At 40.8% G+C, this 24,447-nt stretch overlaps 1 protein-coding gene across 12 annotated transcripts in view; it reads left to right on the top strand.

The window, feature by feature from the left end:
* The window catches only part of dtnba (dystrobrevin, beta a), a 537,031-nt gene that overhangs the window by 317,038 nt on the left and 195,546 nt on the right, over positions 1–24,447 (top strand). For all 12 annotated transcript variants that reach the window (XM_048530760.2, XM_048530769.2, XM_048530766.2 and 9 more), the window contains one exon: positions 1,204–1,290. In XM_048530760.2, coding sequence (XP_048386717.1) covers positions 1,204–1,290 — 87 coding nt within the window. The remainder of the gene's footprint in view (positions 1–1,203; positions 1,291–24,447) is intronic.

Raw genomic sequence — 24,447 nt, 5'->3', positions numbered from 1 at the left:
CCAGTAACTTTAATGCTGTTTTAAAACAGACATTTAAAGGTACTTCGATCCCAGTGAAACGAAATACACCTTGTGGTCAAAATAATGACCATGAGGCATTTCCATTTGAGAGAGCCTTAACATTAATCATTATTTTAGGTGCTTGTTTTCAACAGTTTTTAAGAAACTGACTTATGTATCCTAATGAAACTGATAAATTGTTCAAAATGGTCAGTTAAAGTCAGTTTAAGTTTAAGTTTCAGTGATTACAAGTGGGTTTAGTTGAGTAAAAACTGAAAGACCTATGGATGTTGTTAATCCAAAACTAAACCCAAAATTGCTGGAAAAGCTCAGCAGGTTTGGCAGCATCTGTGGAGAGAAATCAGAGTTAATCTTTTAGGTCAAATGACCCTTCCTCAGAACAGTTCTGAGGAAGGGTCATTTGACCTGAAATATTAAGTCTGATTTCTCTCCACAGATGCTGCCGGACCTACTGAGCTTTTCCAGCAATTTTGGGTTTAGTTGAGTGTTGGATTTGAAGCTCATTAATAATGCCTATATTTTGTGATGAGCCTATTTTTATTTATATCAATAAAAAACTATCAAACTACTGCCCCTAAAATATTATCAGAGATAATGGGAACTGCAGATGCTGGAGATTCCAAGATAATAAAATGTGAGGCTGGATGAACACAGCAGGCCCAGCAGCATCTCAGGAGCACAAAAGCTGACGTTTCGGGCCTAGACCCTTCATCAGAGAGGGGTCCAGGCCCGAAACGTCAGCTTTTGTGCTCCTGAGATGCTGCTTGGCCTGCTGTGTTCATCCAGCCTCACATTTTATTATCTTGCCCCTAAAATATGCCTTGTTTTAAATTAAAGGGGAGAATAATTGTTTTCTGTTGGACTCCTCAGTTGTGCTGGTTTGTGGATGCATTTATGTCATGCATATTAGCTTGTGCAGAAACCTGAGCTGTAACTTCACTTTGAAAGACTAGCCCAATTTCAAGGTCTGAATTGGTTTTATCGACTCAATTTGTACCTTATAGCTGTCCTATTAACGTTTCCTCATCCGTACAGGATACTAACAATTCTTCCTTCGATGTTTATAAAGGAACAAATTGGATATTGGTGTTTAAAGTTACAAGCTGGTCAGTCCAGATCACTTCTAATGTATAACTTCAATGGGACTCTTGCTTAAATTCATGTTTCTTTTGATCTTTGTAGCCCCCAACAACGATCTTTGCCGAACATGAATGATACAGTGGTGTCCCATTCAGTTTTGTCTTCTGGAGCACCTACTCCAACGAAAAGGTATGTCAGAATTGCCTTTCAATAATTCTTTATACAATTACACAGTTTAGGAGCAGGGGAAGGCCCTTTGAGCCTGTTCCACCCTTCGTGGTTGATCTGATTATTCTGTTTAATCCTGATAACAATTCATATCTTTGCTAATCTAGAATCTATCTACCGCTGCCTTATAAATATTCAAGAACTCTGCTTCATCCTCTTCTGAGGAATATTTCCAAGGTTCTGTTAGAAAAAAGTTTCTCCTCATCATCTCTTATTTAAATGGATAGCCTCTTGCTTGCTTACTACCTCTGCACAACCTACCTTCCTACCTGTCATCAGCAAAGTTCGCTAAAATCCCTTTTGTGTCCTCATCCAAGTCATTTATATAAAATGTAAAAAGTTGAGGTTCCCACGCTGATTCATTGGACACATATTTCCAATTAGAAAAGGTTTCATTTATGCTGACTTTGTTTCCTTGTATCCAATCTGTTACACCATACAAAATGAGTTTTTATTTTTTCGCATTAACTTTTAGTGTGGCGCTCTATCAAATGGCTTCTGTAAATTCAAGTATAGTACATCCAATGTTTCTTCTTTATGATGCATGTTACGTCCTCAAAGAACTTCAATAAATTGATCAAACATGATTTCCTTTTCACAAAACCACGCTAGTTCTGCCTGATTGCTGTTAATTTTTCAGTAGCCTGCTGTAATATAGTCTCTCTATTAATAGATTTTAACATTCTCCCTCTGACAAACATTTAACTAACTTGCCTATGGTTTCCTAATTTTTATTTCCATCTGATTCTGAGTAATAGTGTTATAACTACCACGTTTAAAAGACATTTAGATAAGTATGTGAATAAGAAATGTTTGGAGGGAGATGGACTAAGAGTAAGCAGGTGGGACTAGTTTAGTTTGGGATTATGATCAGAATAGACTGGTTGGACTGAAGGGTGTGTTTCTGTCTCTACCTGCAATATCACAATTTCATGAAAACTTGCCCAAATCGAGGAAATTTTGCAAAATTAAAACTAATGTAATTACGGCTTTGCTAGCATCATTAAAACCCACACCTCCAACAGTGTGCTTAATGAGTGATCGTAATCAAGTTCCTTTCCATTTCCTGATTTACAACAGTTGCTGGGATGTTTCTTGAACCCTCGATACTGAAGACAGATGTGCAATACTTGTTCAGTGTACCCTTTGTGTCTTTATTTACCATGTTAATTCCCCTGGCTCACTTCCTATAGGCACATGTTTACTTTGTTAACTCCTTTTTAGGATATCTATAATATCTATAAAAACTCTTAATGTCTGTTTTTATATTTCTAGCTAACACTTCCTCGTATGCTTATTTTTCCTTCCTTATTAATTTTTTAGTCATTGTTTACATTTTTTATGTTTTGTCCACATCTTCAGACCTGCCACCCATCTTTTTGTGATTATACCTTTTAATTACTTGTATTTTCCTTTAAGTCTGGTACTTTCTTTAACTTTTTTTCTGATTGGAAAGTACCTGTTTCAGTTCTGTTCATGAACGTGTAAAAGCTGTACGGTTTTGTCAGGACAAAGCAACTTGTCAATTATCAAAGGTTATTTGTCACAAAATACTGCCCTCTTTCCTTTACATTAAGGCACCAGCAAAACTCTGATTCCTTTTTGGATTGGTGTTGAATTGATCATTGGATATTATAACGTCACACTTCTATGTTGCTAAAAAGAAATGCTGTTAATGATGTGGAGATCTGTTAAAAGTAGACTTTTGTGTATAAGTCTCTTATTCAAAGGAGTATTTTTCAAATTCTGTGTGCTCTATATATTGTGGAGTAGCACCATGCTACGTCTACAACTTGAAAGCAAATGCTTTTCTGGCTATGGATCATGCCTTTGTGAGCTATATTGTTGGCAGTAAGAATACAACTTTGCAAGGTCCAAGTTAGTCAGTCGTATTGATTTTCTCATTTCTAGCCCAAGCTGGGGGTTGAATGTAAAGTTGTTCCCTTCCGTTGCTTTGCTCTGAACTCAATAACTTAGAAAATCGTTGCAGTCAAATTTAAGTCATGGGTCCAGTACATTCTGAAGATGTTTTAAGTTTGAACAAATTTGTGACATTTTTGTTTCTTCACTACCTGAATAACATGTGCAAGGTGGTGCCTGTATATTTCTACCTTTCCCTCTGTCGAGGTTATGTAGCTCTGCACAGTGTTTTTGTTCATTTTTCAATGGGATTGGATGTGACCAGCTGTGCCAACATTTGCTGTCCATCCTAATTACCCAGCATTGTGAGCTGCCTTATGGAATCGCTACAATCCATGGGGAATAGCTGCCCCATCAGTGCTATTAGGGAGTGAGTCCCAGACTTAGACCTAGTAGCAGCAATGAGAAGACAGTTCCAGATGAGGATGGTGTGTGAATTGGGAGGGAACTTTCCGGTGGTGATGTTCCCATGCACTTCCTATGCTTGTGAGTTTGGAAGGTACAATTAAAGGAGCGTGGTGAGTTGCTGCTGTACATGCTTCAGTATGTGCCAGTGGTGAAGGCAGTGAATGTTAAATGTGGCACCAGTCATGTATAGCAGGACACTTCACCACATGATTATTTTCTGGACATTGTCAGCAGAATGTGTGTATTTTTTTTCTCTGTGGCTGTGTGCTTCTGTGGCAAGGATCCTGGAGAAACAAACAATCATATTTTCCTCCAATAAACTGTGGGCCCTGATAATTAATTTCATCAGAGACCTTTCATAGATAACACAGTGTGGATCTGGAGGAACACAGCAGGCCAGGCAGTATCAGAGAAAGAGGAAAGTTGACCTTTCAGGTCGGGACCCTTCTTCTCTGAGAGACCTTTCAAAGTCTGTGTTGCAAATTATTTGAAACGGTTTAATTTCTGAGCTACAAGTGAGTTACAGAAAAAGTTACAAGACAAAGCTTTGTAAGCTATGGGCCCTTTTAGTTTTCACCAAAAATGAAGGCTGTGACAGAAAATAGTGACAATAATGTTAACTCAGTGTTTTAAAGTATAAATGTTTCTTTTTTGTTCATGTTATATTGATTGAAATATGTGTTGTCACAAGTCTCCAGTTGTGTGGAACAAGGCTAGTTAAATACTGAATTTCCGGCCGGCTGAAGCTACCACTTCACAATCAGAATCAGGAAATACCAAAAATAATAACTTTGTAGATATATTGCAAATATACAGCAACATCAACTTGAGTTTTATTCCATGAGTATTTTTGAAGCATTTAATTGGAAATGAAGGGCATCTTTTGTTTTACAAAAGCTCTTGACAAATGTCAGATGGTAGAGGAGAGCTGGTCACACAGGAGGTTTCTACAACTTTGCTTCTTAGGAGCTGCTTTAAGTTTGCCACAAATGGATTAAGGCTTTAAGGACCTTAAATAAAATTAGTTGTGGAATACCAGTTACAAACCTGCATATTTTGTCGAGTAATTGACATTAAAACAGCAACTTTGGTGACAAATTTGGCAAGTATAGAAAATTCTAAGATATGCAATTATTGATGAAAGCATATTGTTCGAACTTCACATTCAACTTGTCCAAGTTTTATAAACTATGTCGGTGGAGTTGTAGATAGTGACGAAGGATGCTGTAGGTTGCAGAGAGACATAGATAAGCTGCAGAGCTGGGCTGAGAGGTGGCAAATGGAGTTTAATGCAGACAAGTGTGAGGTGATGCACTTTGGTAGGAGTAACCGGAAGGCAAAGTACTGGGCTAATGGTAAGATTCTTGGTAGTGTAGATGAGCAGAGAGATCTCCGTGTCCATGTACACAGATCCTTGAAAGTTGCCACCGAGGTTGACACGGCTGTTAAGATGGCATACAGTGTTTTAGCTTTTATTAACAGAGGGATCGAGTTCCGGAACCAAGAGGTTATGGTGAAGCTGTACAAAACTCTGGTGCGGCCGCACTTGGAGTATTGCGTACAGTTCTGGTCACCGCATTATAAGAAGGATGTGGAAGCTTTGGAAAGGGTGCAGAGGAGATTTACTAGGATGTTGCCTGTTATGGAGGAAGGTCTTACGAGGAAAGGCTGAGGGACTTGAGGCTGTTTTCGTTAGAGAGAAGAAGGTTGAGAGGTGACTTAATTGAAACATATGAAATAATCAGAGGGTTCGATAGGGTGGATAGGGAGAGCCTTTTTCCTAGGAGGTGACGGCGAGCACGAGGGGACATAGCTTTAAATTGAGGGGTGAAAGATATCGGACAGATGTCAGAGGTAGTTTCTTTACTCAGAGAGTAGTAAGGGAATGGAATGCTTTGCCTGCAACGGTAGTTGATTTGCCAACTTTAGGTACATTTAAGTCGTCGTTGGATAAGCAGATGGAGATCGGTATGACAGGTCGGCACAACATCGAGGGCCGAAGGGCCTGTCCTGTGCTGTTATGTTCTATGTTCTATGTTCTATTACTTGATTCTGACACTAAAAGACAAAGCTTAACATAAAGCTGTAACATTCGGATAACATATAAACTTCTAATTTTCCATTTTAATGACTACTTAACAGTATGATCTACAAATGCAGTTGGTTGTGTACAGTTTTTAAATAGTTAATCCCTCTGCTACAGTTATATCCAGATGAAGGCATGTTATCATTCATTGGCCTTGTCACATACACATTGACTCAGACTCACTGCATCTGTGAGAGCATAATTCTCTATTCTACTACTTGCTATCAGTCAAAAATAGTTATCAGTTGTACACTCAAACACTCAGGGTTCAAAAAGCATACTGCAAGATTTTGTCACAGTGAAGCATGTTCTGAGATAAAGCATGATTTAAAACCATATTGCATAATATACAGGCTCCCAAACGTTTAAAAGAAGCTAATCTCCCCATATATTGCTTTTCCTTGACATCTGGCTGGATGTTTTCTTGATGGAAAGATTAGATTTCTTTCAATCCCTAACAGGAGGGAAAGGTAAATGATTCTTTCCTGCTATGCCGAATAACTGTTAAAATCATTTTGCAAACAAAAAAAAATCAATATTGTGTTACAGTGACTTCAGGGCAGAGTTAGAAAGATGAGAAAGCATGGAAGAAGAATAGGCAACTTGTCCAATCAAACCTAATCCCTCCACAGATGGTGCACCATTTGCTTTTTCTTAATCAAATCCCACTGTGCTCCTGATAGTCTTTGTTCCCAAACACAGGCTCCAACAGCACCCCACTGTTCTGAGACCATGGAATACTGAAGTTTCAGCACCCTCCCAGATATTCCAATCAGGGGCTGAAACCCACAATTGGATTAAAAATTACCCACTTAGCTTTCCATGACTTCTGTGCCAGAAATCCCTGAACAGGCTCATCCTGTCATAAACCTGTCTGGGAATTCACAGATCCAGAAGTAAAGATGAACTTTGTAGAAACTACTCCTCCACCATTTTGCAGCAGTTGCTGTGCTGTGTTCTGAGATTTAAACATTCAGCAGCAAGGCCAGACACTATGACCACTCAGCTGAGAGGCATGAGTGGTAATGTTAGCTAAAGCGCTTTGTTAGGCTGGTAGCTCATTAAGGGATTAGGGTGCTAGGTGTGTAAGGGATATTGTGGAGTGGGGGATTGGTGATGGTATGTGTAATGCCATCTTCCAGTTAGGGGTAATAGATGGTGTTCAACAGATGGGAGAGGGGATCAGCTCCAGGTTTGGAGAAGGGCTGAGGCATGGGGATTGTGAGCCAGTGTTAGTTACAGTCACGTTAGCTTAGAGATTTAATGGACCTGGGGGCAGGTGAGGGGGTGTTGGTTTAATCTTTACCTAACACCTAGAGTAGGTCACCATCCCACAGGCAATTATTAAGCTGAAGTGATCTGGAGCCTTCCAAATTCTCTGATTTTAATGGACAATTTCAGGCAATTCCCAATGGGCATAGTTGTAATGGACCCAATGTGCAGCTCGCAACTAACGTGCTCCAGCAATTCTCTGGCCACCAGAATATCTGCTCTGTTGCATATATCATGTATGAACACTTAAACAGACAAGATATAGTGAGGCCCAGGACGGCTGTTGGCTACTTCCAAAGGAATCCTACATGTGTCATGGACAAGAGGATCTCTATTAGCAACTTGTCCTGAATTTGGTTTGCAAAGCTGATATTGTATTTAAAAAGAAAACTCAGACCTTCTGGACCAGAGGATGGGACAGTGCCATAAAGTCTCATATTGTGAGTCTGCATCATCACAAAAATTGGTAGTAATGCGGAGTTGATTGTGCCTTAATTAATGTGTGACTAAATTTAAATTAAATGTTTCAATTTTTGTTTCACAAGCGTACAAAAAAGGGGCCTCAAGATGCAGTGGTAGTGCCCCTACCTTTGGAATTGGAGGCACAGGTTCATGACCCATCTGCTCCAGCGGTGTGTAATAACTCTGGACAAGTTGCTTAGAAAAATAGGTTCATTAAAAAGTGATTTAAAAAATTATCTATAGGCTAGAATCACAAAAACAATTTATCATAAATGAGAACAGTAAATATTTACTTAGCAATCATCCAATCATTTTCTGTCCATGTCTAATAATTAATATGCAGTTAATCATGACAGACCTAAAAAAGGAAATGCCATGAATTTAAAAAAATAAAGACTTTCTTTTCTGTGGAAGGAGCAAAGCTCCGAAAGCTTGTGATTTCAACTAAACCTGTTGGACTGTAACCTGGTGCCCTGTGAACTTTGACCTCATCCACCCCAGTCCGACATCAGCTCCTCCACATCATCCCGAAAAGCTGTGCTATTTTAAGAAACTCAGAGCCTGTATTATTGCCTGCATTGTTGTGTTGTAAAATTACAGCAAATTCTTTCAGATAAGTTGACATTAGGATCAGAAAGCTGCATCAAAAGAGAGCAGAATGTGACCATCTTTGGGCAGGCTATATGACTGCTCTGTCTTTACTTTAAAAGTAAACACTTCAGCCTGATTTGGTAGTTGTGACAAACCTTGCAAATGGCTTTAAGCAAAGGATGGGCTGTGCTCCAGTTTCCTCTGAACAAAAGAATTGTGTGAGCAAGCAATGTAACACATATCTGCTAATCCTGTGAGAGCAAGGTGTAGAGCTGGATGAACACAGCAGGCCAAGCAGCATCAGAGGATCAGGAAAGCTGACGTTTCGTGTCTAGACCCTTCTCCAGAAATGGGGGAGGAGAAAGGGATTCTGAAATAAATAGGGAGAGATGGGGAGGTGGATAGAAGACGGATAAAGGAAAAGATAGGTGGAGAGGAGACAGACAGGTTTAAGAGGCGGGGATGGGGCCAGTAAAGGTGAGTTTAGGTGGGGAGTTAGGGAGGGAATAGGTCGGTCAAGGGAGGACAGACAGGTCAAAGAGGTGGGATGAGACTGGTAGGTGGGGAAAGGGGGGGTGGGGTTTGAGGTGGGAGGAGTGGTTAGGGAGGCGGGGACGAGCTGGGCTGGTTTTGGGATGCAGTGGGGGGAGGGGAGATATTGAAGCTTGTGAAGTCCACATTGATACCCTTGGGCTGCAGGGTTCCCAAGCGAAATATGAGATGCTGTTCCTGCATCTTTCAGGTGGCATCATTGTGGCACTGCAGGAGGCCCAGGATGGACATGTTGTCCAAGGAGTGGGAGGGGAAGTTGAAATGGTTCGCGACTGGGAGGTGCAGTTGTTTGTTGCGAACTGAGCGTAGGTGTTCCACAAAGCAGTCTCCAAGCCTCCGCTTGGTTTCCCCAATGTAGAGGAGGCCACTTCGAGAACAGTGGTTACAGTATACCACATTGGCAGATGTGCAGGTGAACATCTGGTTAATGTGGAAGGTCTTCTTGGGGCCTGGGATGGGGCTGTGGGGGCAGGTGTAGCACTTCCTGCAGTTGCAGAGAAAAGTGCCAGGTGTGGTAGGACTGGAGGGGTGTGTGGAGCGAATGAGGGAGTCACAGATAGAGTGGCCCTCTGGAAATCAGATAAGGGTGGGGAGGGAAAACAGTCTTTGACAGTGGGGTCAGATTGCAGATGGCGGAGGTGGTGGAGGATAGTGTGTTGGAACCTGAGGTTGGTGGGCTGGTACGTGAGGACGAGGGGGATTCTGTTTTGATTGGTATTGCAGGTAGGGAGTATATGGAATGAGTTGCGGGAAATGCAGACGATAGGTCGAGGGTGTTTTGACCATTGTGGAGAGGAATTTGCGGTCCTTGAAAAACAAGGACATCTGAGATGCCCAGGAGTGGAATGCCTAATCTCGGGAACAGATGCGGTGGAGGTGAAGGAATTGGGAATAGGGGATGGCCTTTTTGCAGGAAGGTTTGTGATAGGAGGTGTATTCTAGACAGCTGTGGGAGTCGGTGGGCTTGAAATGGATAGCGGTTTCCAGGTGGTTGCCTGAGATGGAGACAGAGAGGTCCAGGAAGGTGAGGGATGAGTTGGAGATGGTCCAGGTGAACGTGAGGTTGGGGTGAAACGTGTTGGTGAAGTGGATGAACTGTTCGAGCTCCGCTTGGGAGCACGAGGCAGCGCCGATGCAGTCATCAATGTAACGGAGGAAGAGGTGGGGTTTGGGGCCTGTGTAGGTGTGGAAGAGGGACTGTTCCACGTAACCTACAAAGAGGCAGACATAGCTTGGGCCCATGCAGGTACCCATGGCCACCCCTTTGTCTCTCGGAAGTGGAAGTAATTGAAGGAGAAGTTGTTGAGGGTGAGGACGAGTTTGGCGAGGCGGATGAGAGTGTCAGTGGGGGGGGGGCTGGTCGGGCCTGCGGGACAGGAAGAAGCGGAGGGCCTTGAGGCCATCTGCATGTGGAATGCAGGTGTATAGGGACTGGATGTCCATGGTGAAGATGAGGTGTTGTGGACCAGGGAATCGGATGTTTTGAAGGAGGTGGAGGACATGAGTGGTTTCTCAGATGTAGGTGGGGAGTTCCTGGACCAAGGGGGAGAAAATGGAGTCGAGGTAAGTGGAGAACATGGTGATTCTGATGTATAGGGTGGTAGAGAGAAGGACAGCCCTTTTTCCTGCTGACTGCCAAAAGAGGCCATACCACCAGCCCCAGGCAGCCTGAACTGGGTCAGCACTGTGCCCAGGTTAAAAGGAATACCCAGTAGAGCAGAAAGAAGTGTTATGATATTTTATATCCCACAAGGGTAAGTAGTCTTTATTATCCCACACTAACACAGCCATCACGGATCATTCTATCTCTATCACTGCAAACACACTTCACCAAGCCTCATGGGTCATAGCTCTCTCTTTATTGTATGGATTTGTCTTCTCTAAAGTTCTCACCTACCTCATCCTCCCAAGCCATTAACTCTTCCTGCTCTCTGCACTTCCTAGTTACTCGCTGCAGACACTTCACCACCTCTCCTTATCCAGCATCACCACAAACTACTCTTTTATTTCCAGCATACACAATCCCTCACATTGTCTCAATATAGCACCCCAAGTGTAATCCGTAGACTGGTTATTCACTCACAGGACTGACCATGACTCAATCCTAACAGGGGAGGATTGGCCGAGTGGTATTATGGCTGGACTGTTAATCCAGAGACCCAGACAACATTCTAGGGACCCGAGTTTGAATCCTACCACAGCAGATGGTAGAATTTGAATTCAATAAAATGTCTGGAATTAAGAATCCAATGATGACTGTGAATCCATTATCAATTGTTGGCAAAAACCCATCTGGTTCACTAATGTCTTTTAGGGAAGGAAATCTGCCATTCTTACCTGGTCTGGCCTACATGTGACTCCAGACCCATAGCAATGTGATTGACTCTTAGCTGCCCTCTGAGCAATTAGGGATGGACAATAACTGCTGCCTGGCCAGCGATGCCCTCATCCTGTGAATGAATAAAGAAAAAAAAAGTCCTCTGATTCTGGTAGGCCCGTGGATCACCATGGGGAATTTCAGGGACTCGAATTGAATGTGCACCTTGACTGACTGTTGACCCCTTGAGTCCATGAAGGATAGCTTCCCATTGACTCTTGGATGTGGCCATTTGGTTGAAACGTTTGCTGTGTGTTTGTCACATAAGCTGTTAGCTCGTGCTCTGGATGTGACACTGATATAGCACAGAACAATATAGTAATATGATCATTCCCTTGATTATTCAGTACTCACGGCTGTGACAAGCTGGCCATGTCACCCTCTGCTGTGAAAAGAAATGCAAGCCCAAAAGGCTATAAATCTCCAAATAGGCACAATATGAGAAGACTAGGAGATCAAGCTAAGGGCTCTAAAATGCATCTTATTTAGAATCACAGGGTGTGTTTGTCTCCCTGTGCACAAGATGACCTGCAAGTCTGAAGAGTCAACATAAATTTCAGTTGTTTTCATTCTGACTCTTTTTTTCCCCAACTTTCTTGCCATGGCGCATATCATTCTAAGTAGGGGAGCTTCTAACGACAATCACTTCACTTGGTATTGTTATTCACATTGTGATGAGAAAGTGTTCTAGTTGGCGAGTTGAGTGATTCTCTGAACACAGTTGCCTAATTTAACCCTCCTGATGGCTTGTGGTCTAGATAATTTACGTGTTTCCCATTTTGCACTGGGTTATCAAATATTAGGCAGGGTATTATCACAGATTAGTTTCTTCCAAGAGACCTTATCAAGTGCTTGCTTCAATTAAGATGGCCTACATCACACTCCTTATATTCAAAGTCCAAATTAGTTACCTCCTGTTAGCAGTCAATCAACTTTTTTTTTCTGAGCTACTTGCTCCCTCCATAATTGGATTTATTGCTGTATGATTTTGGATTGCTTAGTTTAGTATAAAATCTTGCCTATTTTTCAAACAAGACTGAAAGACCATAGTCTCCTCAGATCCATAGTTTTTGTTTTGTTTAAAAGATTTGAAGCACATTTAACCTTTTCCAATTTTTATTGCTCTGTTCAATAAGTTTTTTTCTGTACGGCTGACAGGCAGGTCATGCCTGACAAACCTCAGTGAATTTTTTTTGAACAGCTGACTGATGTTGTGGACAGGGGAATCTCTATGGATGTTGTTTATACAAACTTACAGAAGGTTTTTGATTAAGCCACACATAAGAGACTGTTAATTCAGGGAGAAGCTTATGGAACTGAAGGCAAATTACTGACATAGCTGGGAAATTGGTTGAGTGGCAGGGAACAGAAATTATGGATAATAGGTATTTACTTGTGTTGACAGGATGTGACCAGTGGTGTCCCACAGTGATCTGATCCATGTTAGGGCCTCAATTATTCACATTATTGACAAATGCCTGGGATAATGACATAAAAAGGCATATATCCAAATTTGCTGATGGCACAAAGTTAAACAGCATTGGTGGACATACAGATGATAGCATAAAATTACAAGGGGATACTGATAGACTAGATGTATGGGTAAAACTGTGGCAGATGGAGCTCAACATAAGGAAGCGTGACATTACAATTCAGAAATTGCTAGAAGAACTCAGCAAGTCTGCTAACATCTGTGGCAAGAAAGTGACTCCTCTTCGAATTGTGAGATGACCCATTTTTGATAGAAAAGAACCTAGATGGTGTGAAGTTAAATAACGTGGATGACCTAAAAGACTTGGGGGTTCAGGTGCACAGATCTTTAAAATGCCTCAAATGGGTGCAGAAAATAATCAAGAAAGCTCGTGGAATGCTGACGTCTATATCTTGAGGACTGGAGTATAAGGATGCAGGTGTTATGTTGCAGTTATACAAATCCCTGGTTAGACCCAACTTGGAGTAATATGAGCAGATCTGGGCACGACACCTTAGGGATATATTGGCCTTGGAGGGAGCATGATGCAAGTTTACAAGAATGATACCTGGACTTCAGGGGTAAAGTTTTGAGAAGAGATTGTACAATTAGGCCTGTTTTCTCTAGAATTTAAAAGGTTAAAGGATGATCTGATTGACGTATTTAAGACATTAACAGGAAAGACACAATAGATAAACTATTTGCAGTTCCCATTATCTCAGATAAACTATTTCCTCTGGTTGTCAATTTCGGAAAAAACGGCATAACATGTCTAAACATTAGGGCCAGACTGTTCAGGAGAGATGTTAGGAAACACTTTTACACACAGGGTGGTAGATGTTTGGAGGAGCAGACCACCGAAGCTGCTGGAATCTGTACTGAAAACAAAAAGTGCTGGAAATCCCAGCCTTTTATTGTTTTCAATAGAGATTTGGAACTCTCTTCCACAAATAGCAATATATGCCGGATCAGTTATTAATTTTAAATAAGATCTTTTTTTGTTAAGCAATTCTATTAAGGGATGTGGGGCAAGGCAGGTGTATGGAGTTAGGCTACAGTTCAACCATAATCTCATTGAATGGTGTAACGTGCTGAGGGAGTGAGTGACACACTCCTGTTCCTATATCACTACTTTCCTATGACCTCTGCAACAGCAATTCTGAGCCTTCACCTCCTTCCTCAGTGACTTCAAATTGAACAAACATTATCTGGAAAATATTGGTTCTTCGAAAAAAAAACTCTGCATTATCTACGGCAACGTAACAACCTGGGTGATTTAAATCAATTATTACAAGATACACTGGGTGTTACCAGCAGAAAAGAGAATAATGCAATACAGTGAAGGGATCACCAAGGATTAGCCTTCCTTCAATGAATGTGAGCCCTCCCTGTGGTAATATTTGCCTTTCCAGGATGACCACTTTGTGATTCACTCACTCACAGATTATATTCTTTTTGTCAGTAACAGGTTTAGACCAGTGATGTCAATGGGAGGAAAAGAACCTGGTTGTAGAACCTGATTTAGCCAACTTGACCTAAATGGGACACTACACCAGACCTCAACACCACAGAAAAGAGAGAGACACTAAGTCAGGGCTGCTGTCATTAGCTGATACCCAGTCACTGGAGAATAGATAAATCTGCATGCTGAGTCAGAACTGAACTGGGGCCAGTTAAAAATGGCTGACATATAAGGTAGTGTAGGACAAACTGGGAAACACATGGCAGCGTAAATCAGAAACAGAAACCGAAATTGCTGGAAAAACTCAGAATGTCTCGCAGCATCTGTGGAGAGAAAGCAGAGTTAACATTTTGGGTCTGGTGACCCAGCACATCAAATCAGCACACTGTAGGGACAAAATTAGGGAGGGAGGAATCTTTGTGTTTTTGTATTCTTCTTGTTCAAATGTGCCATTCAAATCTCTTTTTCCTGAATTTGCAAGTACAATCTCAGAATTTGAGAATCAGCCTTAAATCTTTTCGTCTGCTTCAGGTTAATGACTTGGTAGCTGAAAGATCGCATGAGCTGGACTTCCTTTCCTCATTTACACTCAGAAGTTGAAGAAAATTAAAGCTGTCTCCCTTTAAGAAAATCTTAGAAAGAAAATAAATATTTTACATTTGTTATTTGACTCCAGCCTGTTCTCACATCATTCTACAGCCTTCAGCCTCCAAATGATTTTGCACATTGCCATCCAATTGCTTTCTACCCATTTGTCCTCCTGCACGGTTACCAGGATGTTGCATTAAATAATCCTCCTCCTTTTTAGAAGATTAAATTGTTTCCCACTTCCCACTTTGGGCTGCAGTTCTCTGTTAGTTAATTACGTTAATGGATACCATAGTTTATTGGTTATGTTATTGAATGAATTATTCAGAGGCTTGGGGTAATAATCCAGAGACTGCAAGTTCTTTACATCTTGTAACAGTTTAAGCATATTAAATAAGCTTTAAAAAAAGGAATACAATGTTGTTAGCAGTAAAAGGGTCCTTCTAGCTGCTGTGTTTAACAGATCTGGCCTATAAGTACACCAGAGTTGCATTTTCATTGCCCTGCAAGTCAGTCAGCTGTAAAACTGCTACAGAATTTATAACAATACAAAGCCTTCAATCACCTCAAGGCATCTAGCAACAAGCAGTAAATATCTTGCTACCCTCATGAATGGAAAGAAAAAGTCTATGTCTGAGATGCAACTTCCTAAATTAGAGTTTATTTCTCCTTTGTCTTACAAGATGTTTTGCGTAAATTATTATGACATTGTTACTCTAGTGCCATAAAAAAAAAGTTCAACCTTTCAACATACTTTAAGGATTTTCTTTACAGTAGAAGGTAAGCTCCAGGCCTCTGCTTAATTCTTTGTAGGATTATTTATATATTGGATTATTTATATATTGAATAACCTTTCAAAATTTTCTTAATTCTGGGATAGGCCTCAACAAGTTGGAAAGCTGCAAATGTTTGACGTCAATTCAAGAAAGGAGTGAGACAGAAAGCAAGAAGCTATTAGCCAGTTAGTCTGTCATCTCCAATGGGGAAAAATGCTCGAATCGATGATTAAGGAACTAGCAGTAGTTCATTTAGATGGAGCCAGCATCATCCAGTGAAGAGAGAATTCATGTTTGACAAATAAATGTTTGAAGAGAAAGAACTTCTTGAGGAAGTGGTGGATGTGAGCTCAGTTACAATGTTTAAAAGACACTTAGATAAGTATATCAATAGGAAAGGTTTGGAGGGATATGGGCCAGGAGCAGGCAGGTGGGATTAGTTTGGTTTGGGATTACGTTCAGCACGAACAGGTCAGACCGAAGGGTCTGTTTCCGTGCTATATGAGTCTAGATAATGAACAGGGTTCACAATAGGGATGAGCTTGTCCACTTTGGGAGGAAGAGTATAAAATCTGAATATTAATTAAATGGAGAGAGACTCCAGAATGCTTTACTAGATATCCTTGTACATGTACACAAAGATAACATCGAGTTCCAGTGTGTAATTAGGGCAGCACATTAAATGTTGGCTGGCCATCTGTAGCAAAAAGGATGGAGTATAAAAGTAGGTGATGTTTGCTTCCATTATGTAAGACATTGTGACACTCTACCATGGATACGACATATGGCTTTGTTCTCCTCACTTGAGGGATATATTGTCGAGAAGCAAATTGGAGAGTGTTCATTTGGCTGATGAATTATATAGCATTGAAACAGACACTTCGATCCAACTCATCCACACTGACCAGACGTTCCAATTAGACCTAGTTCCTTTTGCCAGCATTTGGCCCATATCCTTCTAAACTCTTCCTATTCATATTGCCATCCAGATGACTTTTAAATGTTATCATTGTGCCAGCCTCCTTCATGTTCTCTGGCAGTTTGTTCCAGACACGCATCCCATCTGCATGAAAAAATTACTCCTCAGATCCCTTTTAAATCTTTCCTCTCTCACCTTAAACCTAAACCCCTCTTTTGCCAGATTCCCCTACCCTAGGAAAAGTACCTTGGCTATTCACCCTATCCAAGCCCCTCATGATTTTATAAATTTCTGTAAGGTCACCCCTCACCCTCTGACACTCCAGGGAAAATAGCACCAGCCTGTCCAGCCTCTCCCTGTGGCTCAAACCCTCCAACCCTGGCAACATCCTTGTAAATCTTTTCGGCACCCTTTCAAGTTTAGCAAAATCCATCCTATAGAAGGGTGACCAAAATTGAACATAGTATTCCAAAAGAGGACTAATCATCCTGTACAGCCACAACACGACATTGCAACTCCTACACTCAATGCAGTGACCAAGCAAAGCAAACGTACCAAATTGTTTCGAAGATAGTAGGAACTGCAGATGCTGGAGAATCTGAGATAACAAGGTGTGGAGCTGGATGAACACAGCAGGCCAAGCAGCATCAGAGGAGCAGGAAAGCTGACGTTCCAGGCCTAGAACCTTCTTCAGAAATGGATGAAGAAGTGTCTGGCCTGCTGTGTTCATCCAGCTCTAAACCTTGCTGTCTCAAATGTACCAAATATCTTACTCACCACCCTGTCTACTTGTGGCTCAATTTTCAAGGAACTATGCACCTCCACCCCTAGGTCTCTTTTTTCAGCAACACCCCAGGACCCTACCATTTACTGTATACACCCTGCCCTTCCCCATTCTGAGGAATGGTCACTTGACCTGAAATGTTAACCCTGATTTCTCTTCACAGATGCTGCCAGACCTGCTGAGCTTTTCCAGCAATTCCTATTTTAATCTTCTTCATTGTCCACTACACCACCAATTTTGGTGTCATCTGCAAACTTACTAGCTATACCTCCTTTATTTACATCTAAATCATTTAAATAAATGATGAAAAGCAATGGACCCAGTTCTGATCCTTGTGGCACACTGTTGGCCACAGGCCTCCAACCCAAAAAACGTCCCTCTCCCACCATCCTGTATCTCCTATCTTCAAGCTAATTTTGTATCCAGTTGGCTAGCTCCCCCTGGAACATGTGTAATCGATTGCAATGTATAAAATTCAGAAGTCAGCTGTTGGTTGGTTCACTGAACTGACTGGTTTACCTGCAAATGTTTCATCTCCCTTCTAAGTGACATTATCAATGCTGTCTAGCCTCTGTTGAAGGGCCGTTGTTCTGTCCCATTCTGAATTAAGTGGTCTGGCCTGTCGTGGTGGGCTATGTTGCTTCCAGTTTTGCACTGTAGTGGTATGTCGATGGGGCTTGTTTCAGCATGTTTATTAATTACATTGGTTGTTGAAAACCAGGCCTCCAGGAATTCTTGTGCTTGACTTTGTTTTGTTTGTCTGAGTACCGTAACCTTGTCCCAGTTAAATTGATGCTCTTCTATGTCAGAGTGTATTGAAACTAGGGAGAGTTGGTCGTACTGTTTTGCTGCGAGTTGGTGCTCATGTATCGTGGTGGCGAGTTTTCTGTCAATCTGTCCTATGTAGTGTTTCTGTCCAACCCCAACTGCAACCCGAGCTACAGATCTTCGTGAAAACATTAAAATTCAGAAAAGGTTTGACAGGGTAAAAGCTTAAAGGATGTTTTTACCTCTTGGGAGTGTCTAGAACTAGGGAGGACAGTTTAAACTAAGGGGCCTCCCATATGTGAGAGAGATGAAAACTTTCAGGGGATCATTTAGGCTTTGGAATTCTTTGAATTGCCCCCTTTTACCTTGAATCTATGCCCCCTAGTAGTTGACATTTCCACCCTGGGGAAGAGATTCTGACTATCCATTCTATCCATACCTCTCATCATTTTGTAAACTTTTATCGGGTCGCCCTCATCTTCAGACATTTAAGTGAAAACAAGCCATGTTTGTCCAGTTTCTCCTCATTGTTAATACCCTCCAAACCAAGCAACATCCTGGTAAACTCTTTCTGTACCCTCTCCAAAACCTCCAAATCCTTCTGGTGGTGTGACAACCAGAACTTTACACAATATTCCAAATGTGGCCTAACTGAAGTTATATACAGCTGCAACATGACATGCCAATTTCTATGCTCTGTGCCCCAACCAATGAATGCAAGCATGCAATATGCTTTTTGGCTGCCTTATCCACTTGTGTTGCCACTTTCAGGAGGTTCTGGACCTGTACACCGTGGTGACTTTGTATGTTGATGCTATTAAATGTTCTACCATTTACTGTTTACTTCCCTCCTGCATTAGACCTTCCAAACTGCATTACCTTGCATTTTTCCAGGTTAAACTCCATCTGCCATTTTTCTGCCTGAGTCACCAGCCTATCTATATCCTGTTGTATCCTTTGGCAATCCTCCTCACTATGCGCAGTTCCCTCAATCTTTATGTCCTCCACAAACTTACTGATCAGACCACTGATATTCTCTTCCAAGTCATTTATATATTTTACAAACAACAGGGATCCCAGCACTGATCCATGAGGAGCACCACTGTCAACAGATCTCCAGTCAGAAAAGCACCCTCCCATCACTACTGTCTGTCTTCTATGGCTAGGCCAGTTCTGTATCCATCTTACCAACTCCCTGCGGATCCTATGTGAATTCACCTTTTGTATCAGCCTGTCTTGAGGCATCTTGCTAAAGGCCTTGCTCAACTCAATATGGACAGCATCCACTGCCCTGCCTTCATCAATCACCTTTGTCACTTCCTCAAAACACTCAATCAAATTTGCAAGACATGACCTTCTTCACACTAAACCATTTAATTAACTGAGTAAAAGCTGTTCAGTTGAATTTATATCAAAGATAATGGGAACTGCAGATGCTGGAGAATTCCAAGATAATAAAATGTGAGGCTGGATGAACACAGCAGGCCAAGCAGCATCTCAGGAGCACAAAGGCTGACGTTTCGGGCCTAGACCCTGTCATCAATTTATATCAATCTATTTTTTTCTGTTTTCAGAAGTTTATTACCATTGGTAATCTCTTCCCCAGAAAGACAGTGATGGCTGAGTTTTTAGATTTATTCATTGCTGAGTTCGGTTGACCTTCCATGGATGAGAGAGTGATGGGTTGTGTGTCCAGATAAGAAAGTGGAATTGTGATTATAGACATGTCAGCTGTGATCCTGCTGACTGATGGAACAGGCTCAAAGGTCCAACGTACGTACTGTTGCTCCTAATTCCCATTTTCCTATGTCCCTAAGGTTTTTGTAATGATAACAAGTGTACAAATAAACATTTCCATACTTTCAGAAAAGCAACTGTACTAATGCAATGTCATAATCTAATCAATAATATATCATAGTTTTAGAAAGCTGCATAGATTAGTTTACGAACATTAGGTGCAAATGCTTTTCTAATAGTAGAGTTCATTAAACCCTATAGCATGACATCAGAAGTGCTTTATCATACAAGATCATTTTCGATTCATGATGGATATTGAAGATCAACAATGGTATGAGGTTACCTGGAGTGAATCATAATTGATTTTGTCCCCATTTTGAATTTATTCAAGTGCCCAACTTGTCATGATCAAACTCTAAATAAGTATATCCAGTAGGGTCATGTACTTGAATCAAAACAAATTTCATAAATTAAAATGAAGTATCAATGCTTAGGTATTGCTGAAAAACAGACACATTTTATTGAACCTTATCTTACACTCAGCAGAATAATTCACAAGGATGCCAATGTAAGAAGAAACCAACCATTGATATTGTGTGGCAGGAAGGTGCTGATTGATTAACAAGTGAACTCTGATTTCTAGATACATTAACATGAAGAATGCACCAGTTCATGAAAACTGACAGTAAACTGACAAGCTTTGTTTAAAAATTAAACCAGACAGTTACCTCTGATTGATCAAGGCATTGCTCTGAGAAATGAGACAGAGGCAGCTGTCACGAATTATGTTGAGTTAAAAAAGGCACAATGTATGTACATGTTCTTTTCATTTACAGAGGGCAGGCACTGTGTATTAATACGTATAACCACAGAACATGCAGATAAAGTTTAAAAACCCCTGTCAGCTGGGGTGTAGGGTGGGACCTTCATGATAACCTCAGGCAATATGAAAATTGAACCCTTGCTGTTAGCATTGTAATGTATTACAAGCCAGACATCCAACCAACTGGGCTAACCAACCCCCTTTCACTCCTAGTACTCTTTTGCACAGCTGTTCGTTCAAGCAGTAGTAGGACAAGATGTAAATGAGCTAGAGCTAAGGCTGTGAACATATGGTAATTCAGCCAGCAATGAGTAGCTAATTGGTCTGTGAAAAAGTGACCTCCTACTGATGGTCTTCTGCCTGTCACCAACTATGTCATTAGCTATCAGGTGGCTGAAAGCCAGAAGCTTTGAACAAAATAGGAAGAAGCCATTTAATCTTGATAAAAACCATTTTATTCCGGCCTTGCATTGTCAGTTGAGATTTCTACTGAAGAAGCCAGAGTCCTTTTACAAGTTTGAATCAGCTAACCTGTTCCTCCTGAAGACCAGTGACACCATCTGGAAAAGGAGAGGACCTATGAACAGGGATCACTGAACTGTGTTACCAGCCTTTCCCATTGCACATAAAAGTGTGTGTGTGTGTGTGTGTGTGTGTGTGTGTGTGTGTGTGTGTGTGTGTATGCATGTGTGCGTGTGTGTGTGTATGCATGTGTGCATGTGTATGCACATTTGTGTGCACGTGCGTGTGTGTGTGTGTGGTGTGTAAGAGCTAGTTTATAATCATTCAAAATTAAAAAATCGGAAAAACTCCGCTAATTGGATGGAAAGCAGAATTAACTTTTCCAGTCCAGTAAGAATTCCTGAGTTGGCTGTACTTTCACTCCACAGGTGCTACCAGACCAATTAAGTTTCTCCATCAATTTCTGTCTTTGTTTCAGATCTTCAACATCTACAGGTTTTTGATTCTACAATGATTCATACTGTTTATTTGTGGCTGGACTCTACAATAATAAATATTCCTTCTTATTAAATACAGAATCCTAGTTCATGTATTTCCTCAAACTTTGAAGAAAATTAGGTAAATTGTGGAATTTTGCATACTTTTATAAAATCTTCAGCTTTAAACAACAGGACTTTATCTCCCGTTATCCCCATAAGGTATAACACTCCAAAAGGTGGGAAACCACTAATGTGACCCACAGCAATGAGTAAGCCAACAGTAAGTAGTCACTACATTATTGTTTCCCAGAACTTAACACTTTTTTGGAACAAAGTACAACATTGCTATCATATGGAATTGAAGTTTATTGGAAGAAAAGTGCTACATTGCTATGTGGGACATATTAAAATCTTGCAAAACAGGCAAGCTGTCACATTTAGATACTGTAATGTTTATAACAGCTTTTAAGGGATAAAGAAATTAATCAAATAAGATGATGTAGCAGGAAAAAGAATGCTACCGAAATGGTTTATTATCATAGATGGGCCAAAGACAGCACAAAATTTGATATCTTGGAGAAACATTTCTTGAAGTACAGATTGATGAGATTTTTAGTTTAGATTAGATTCCCTACAGTGTGGAAATAGGCCCTTCGGCCCAACAAGCCCACACCGCCCTTTGGAACATCCCACCCAGACCCATCCCCTATAACCCACACACCCCTGAACATACGGGCAATTTAGCACGGCCAATCCGCTTAACCAGCACATCTTTGGGCTGTGGGAGGAAACTGGAGCACCAGAGGAAACCACGCAGACACAGGGAGAATGTGGAAACTCCACACAGACAGTTGCCCAAGGCTGGAATCGAACCTGGGTCCCTGGTGCTGTGAGACTGCAGTGCTGACCCACTGAGCCACTATGCCACCGCAACTGCTTTGAAATTAAGCACTAAATCTCAAACTGAGCAAGTAAGGACACTAATGTATGCAGTTGGGCTTTCTATAACTGATGTTATAAATCACCAAACATAAAAGAAGGCACTGATACTTTTAAAGAAGTTCCGCAAGCTTTGAACATTTTCTTTAATTTAAGAACAACAATCTTCTGAAGGAACAATGAATCTGTAGATGATTCCATTGATGATCCGCACAGAGTAGGAGTGTGACTATGGTTCCTTGACACCAGAATTGTTGTTGGAATTATTGATGAGATTTTTTCTCAAATATCATCTTACAGTTCATGAAAAGTTTAACTCCAGCTCGACAGGCCAGGTGGCATTTTCCTGCTCCTAGTTCTTATGTTCTTATGTCTTCTTGGTAAGACAATGGACCAAGTACACCAAGCATCCTTCATGAAAGACATTCCAGAGGTGAAAGGGCCTCTGGCAGAGAGATAATATACACACTCATCAAAGTCAACAGTCCTCAAGCCAAAAACCTATTGATCTTCCAGTCCAAAGACAACACCACTGGAAACGTTGTAAAACCTCCACACTGCCTGTGTTTACGAAGCTGGAACATGCTGATGGAGATCGAGGGTGGTTGATAGCTATTATAAAGCAAGACAAACCGCACACTTCAGCGATCTGTTCTTGAGGAACATGACTCTGACAAATTAAATGCTTCCTTGAATCTAACATGACCTTTTCCTTAAATATAAATGTTCCCCTTAGTTTGCCTGTCTACATCAATTTCAAAAATTCTGTGCAACTGAACATTCATTCCTATAAAATGTCAACCCTTTTCTTTAAGTGAAAATAACATCTGACAACCAAGAACCTTAACGCAGTCTCTTAATTCTGGCTATATGGAACTCATATTCGTCTCTACCTTTCAAACAGTCTCAATACAATCTGTCATGCATGGGACCTTAATTGGAATCAGTTCTTGCTACTACTCTTGAGCCTGCTTAGTGTTATTTTGCAGAACTGCAATGCAACCTTGAGTCTATATTTGTCTCCAATGGCCTCAGCTCAGTGACAGCAGCCTTTCCGTGATTTATCAGCAGCAGCTGCCTGGGTCTGTTACACTTAGCTGTCTCCCCCACCTTGTTTAAACATGTTTCTAGTTTCTCACACTGGAAAGAAATTGCTTTCAAAGAAATATTCAATGCACAAATGCCCATTTCCCGAACCTAACAAAATCACTAGTGCCCTATTAATTTCTTTAGATTTTTAGCCATAGTCATTTCTGTATCTCCAAAGGCCATCAGCATAATTATTAACAGTCTATTATAAAGTTACCACAGGGATTAATGCATTAAGTTCATAGTCTATCAGTCAGCTCTAGACCAAAGCTATGCTGCTGTTGTGGGATGAAAAACAATGCCAGTTTATTCAGGTAGATGGAGTACCGTCGTGGCGACTTCATCAAATGATTGGTTGAATTTTGCTTTGATGCTGTGTTCCATGTTGCTCCGTTTCTTAGAATACATCATTGCGTTCGCTGCTTTTTTTTCTGGTATTCACATTTATTTTCTGCCTAGCCCTTTTTTAGCCTGCAGTAATTGAGATCCTGTCATATTTGTAAGTAGGCAGAATCTTGAAATACTTGTATAAGTTTATGAAGCAACTGTTGTAATACTAAAAAGGAAATACAGCTTTTCTTATGTTGAATTTGATTCTGTGCAATTCCCTCTAACAGTGACTGTAACTGCATTAATAATCACAGTAGGTGTTGGAATGCATATCAAGCATATGCTGTAGCATAATATCAATCTGTTCTCGTGATTATATTGTGTCATTTTCAGGCTCGAGTGAATGTTGTTACAAGCCTCCCTCTTTAATTAATGTTCATATGTTGGGCTATGTATGCATAATTTGTTTGGTTCAAGAGCATGCACAATGGTATATTTGTTGGAATACTTTATGATGTGAGATGTATATTAGGCAAATTAAATGTCAGACTATTTTATTTTTAAGTTTCATATATGTAAACTGCAAATGAAGATACTCTATTCTGAACTGGTGATTCAATATGGACATCCCAATTTGAGTCAACTTTTCAAGTTGATTCAAAACATTATTTTTGATTGAAAACTCAAATTCAGAATTCTAAAATCAAGATGCTGGGTGTTGGGCATTGTTTTGGTAGCTGTCTACTATCTAATGTATTGAAAATATTCCCATCGTTCTAGCCTCTCAGTAACATTTCCATTTCACATATCACCCTTTATTGAT

This window comes from Stegostoma tigrinum, chromosome 4 (assembly GCF_030684315.1).
Source record: "Stegostoma tigrinum isolate sSteTig4 chromosome 4, sSteTig4.hap1, whole genome shotgun sequence".
NCBI lineage: Eukaryota > Metazoa > Chordata > Chondrichthyes > Orectolobiformes > Stegostomatidae > Stegostoma > Stegostoma tigrinum.
Note: the sequence above shows the minus strand (reverse complement) of the source record. Positions and strands in the feature narration are given on the sequence as shown.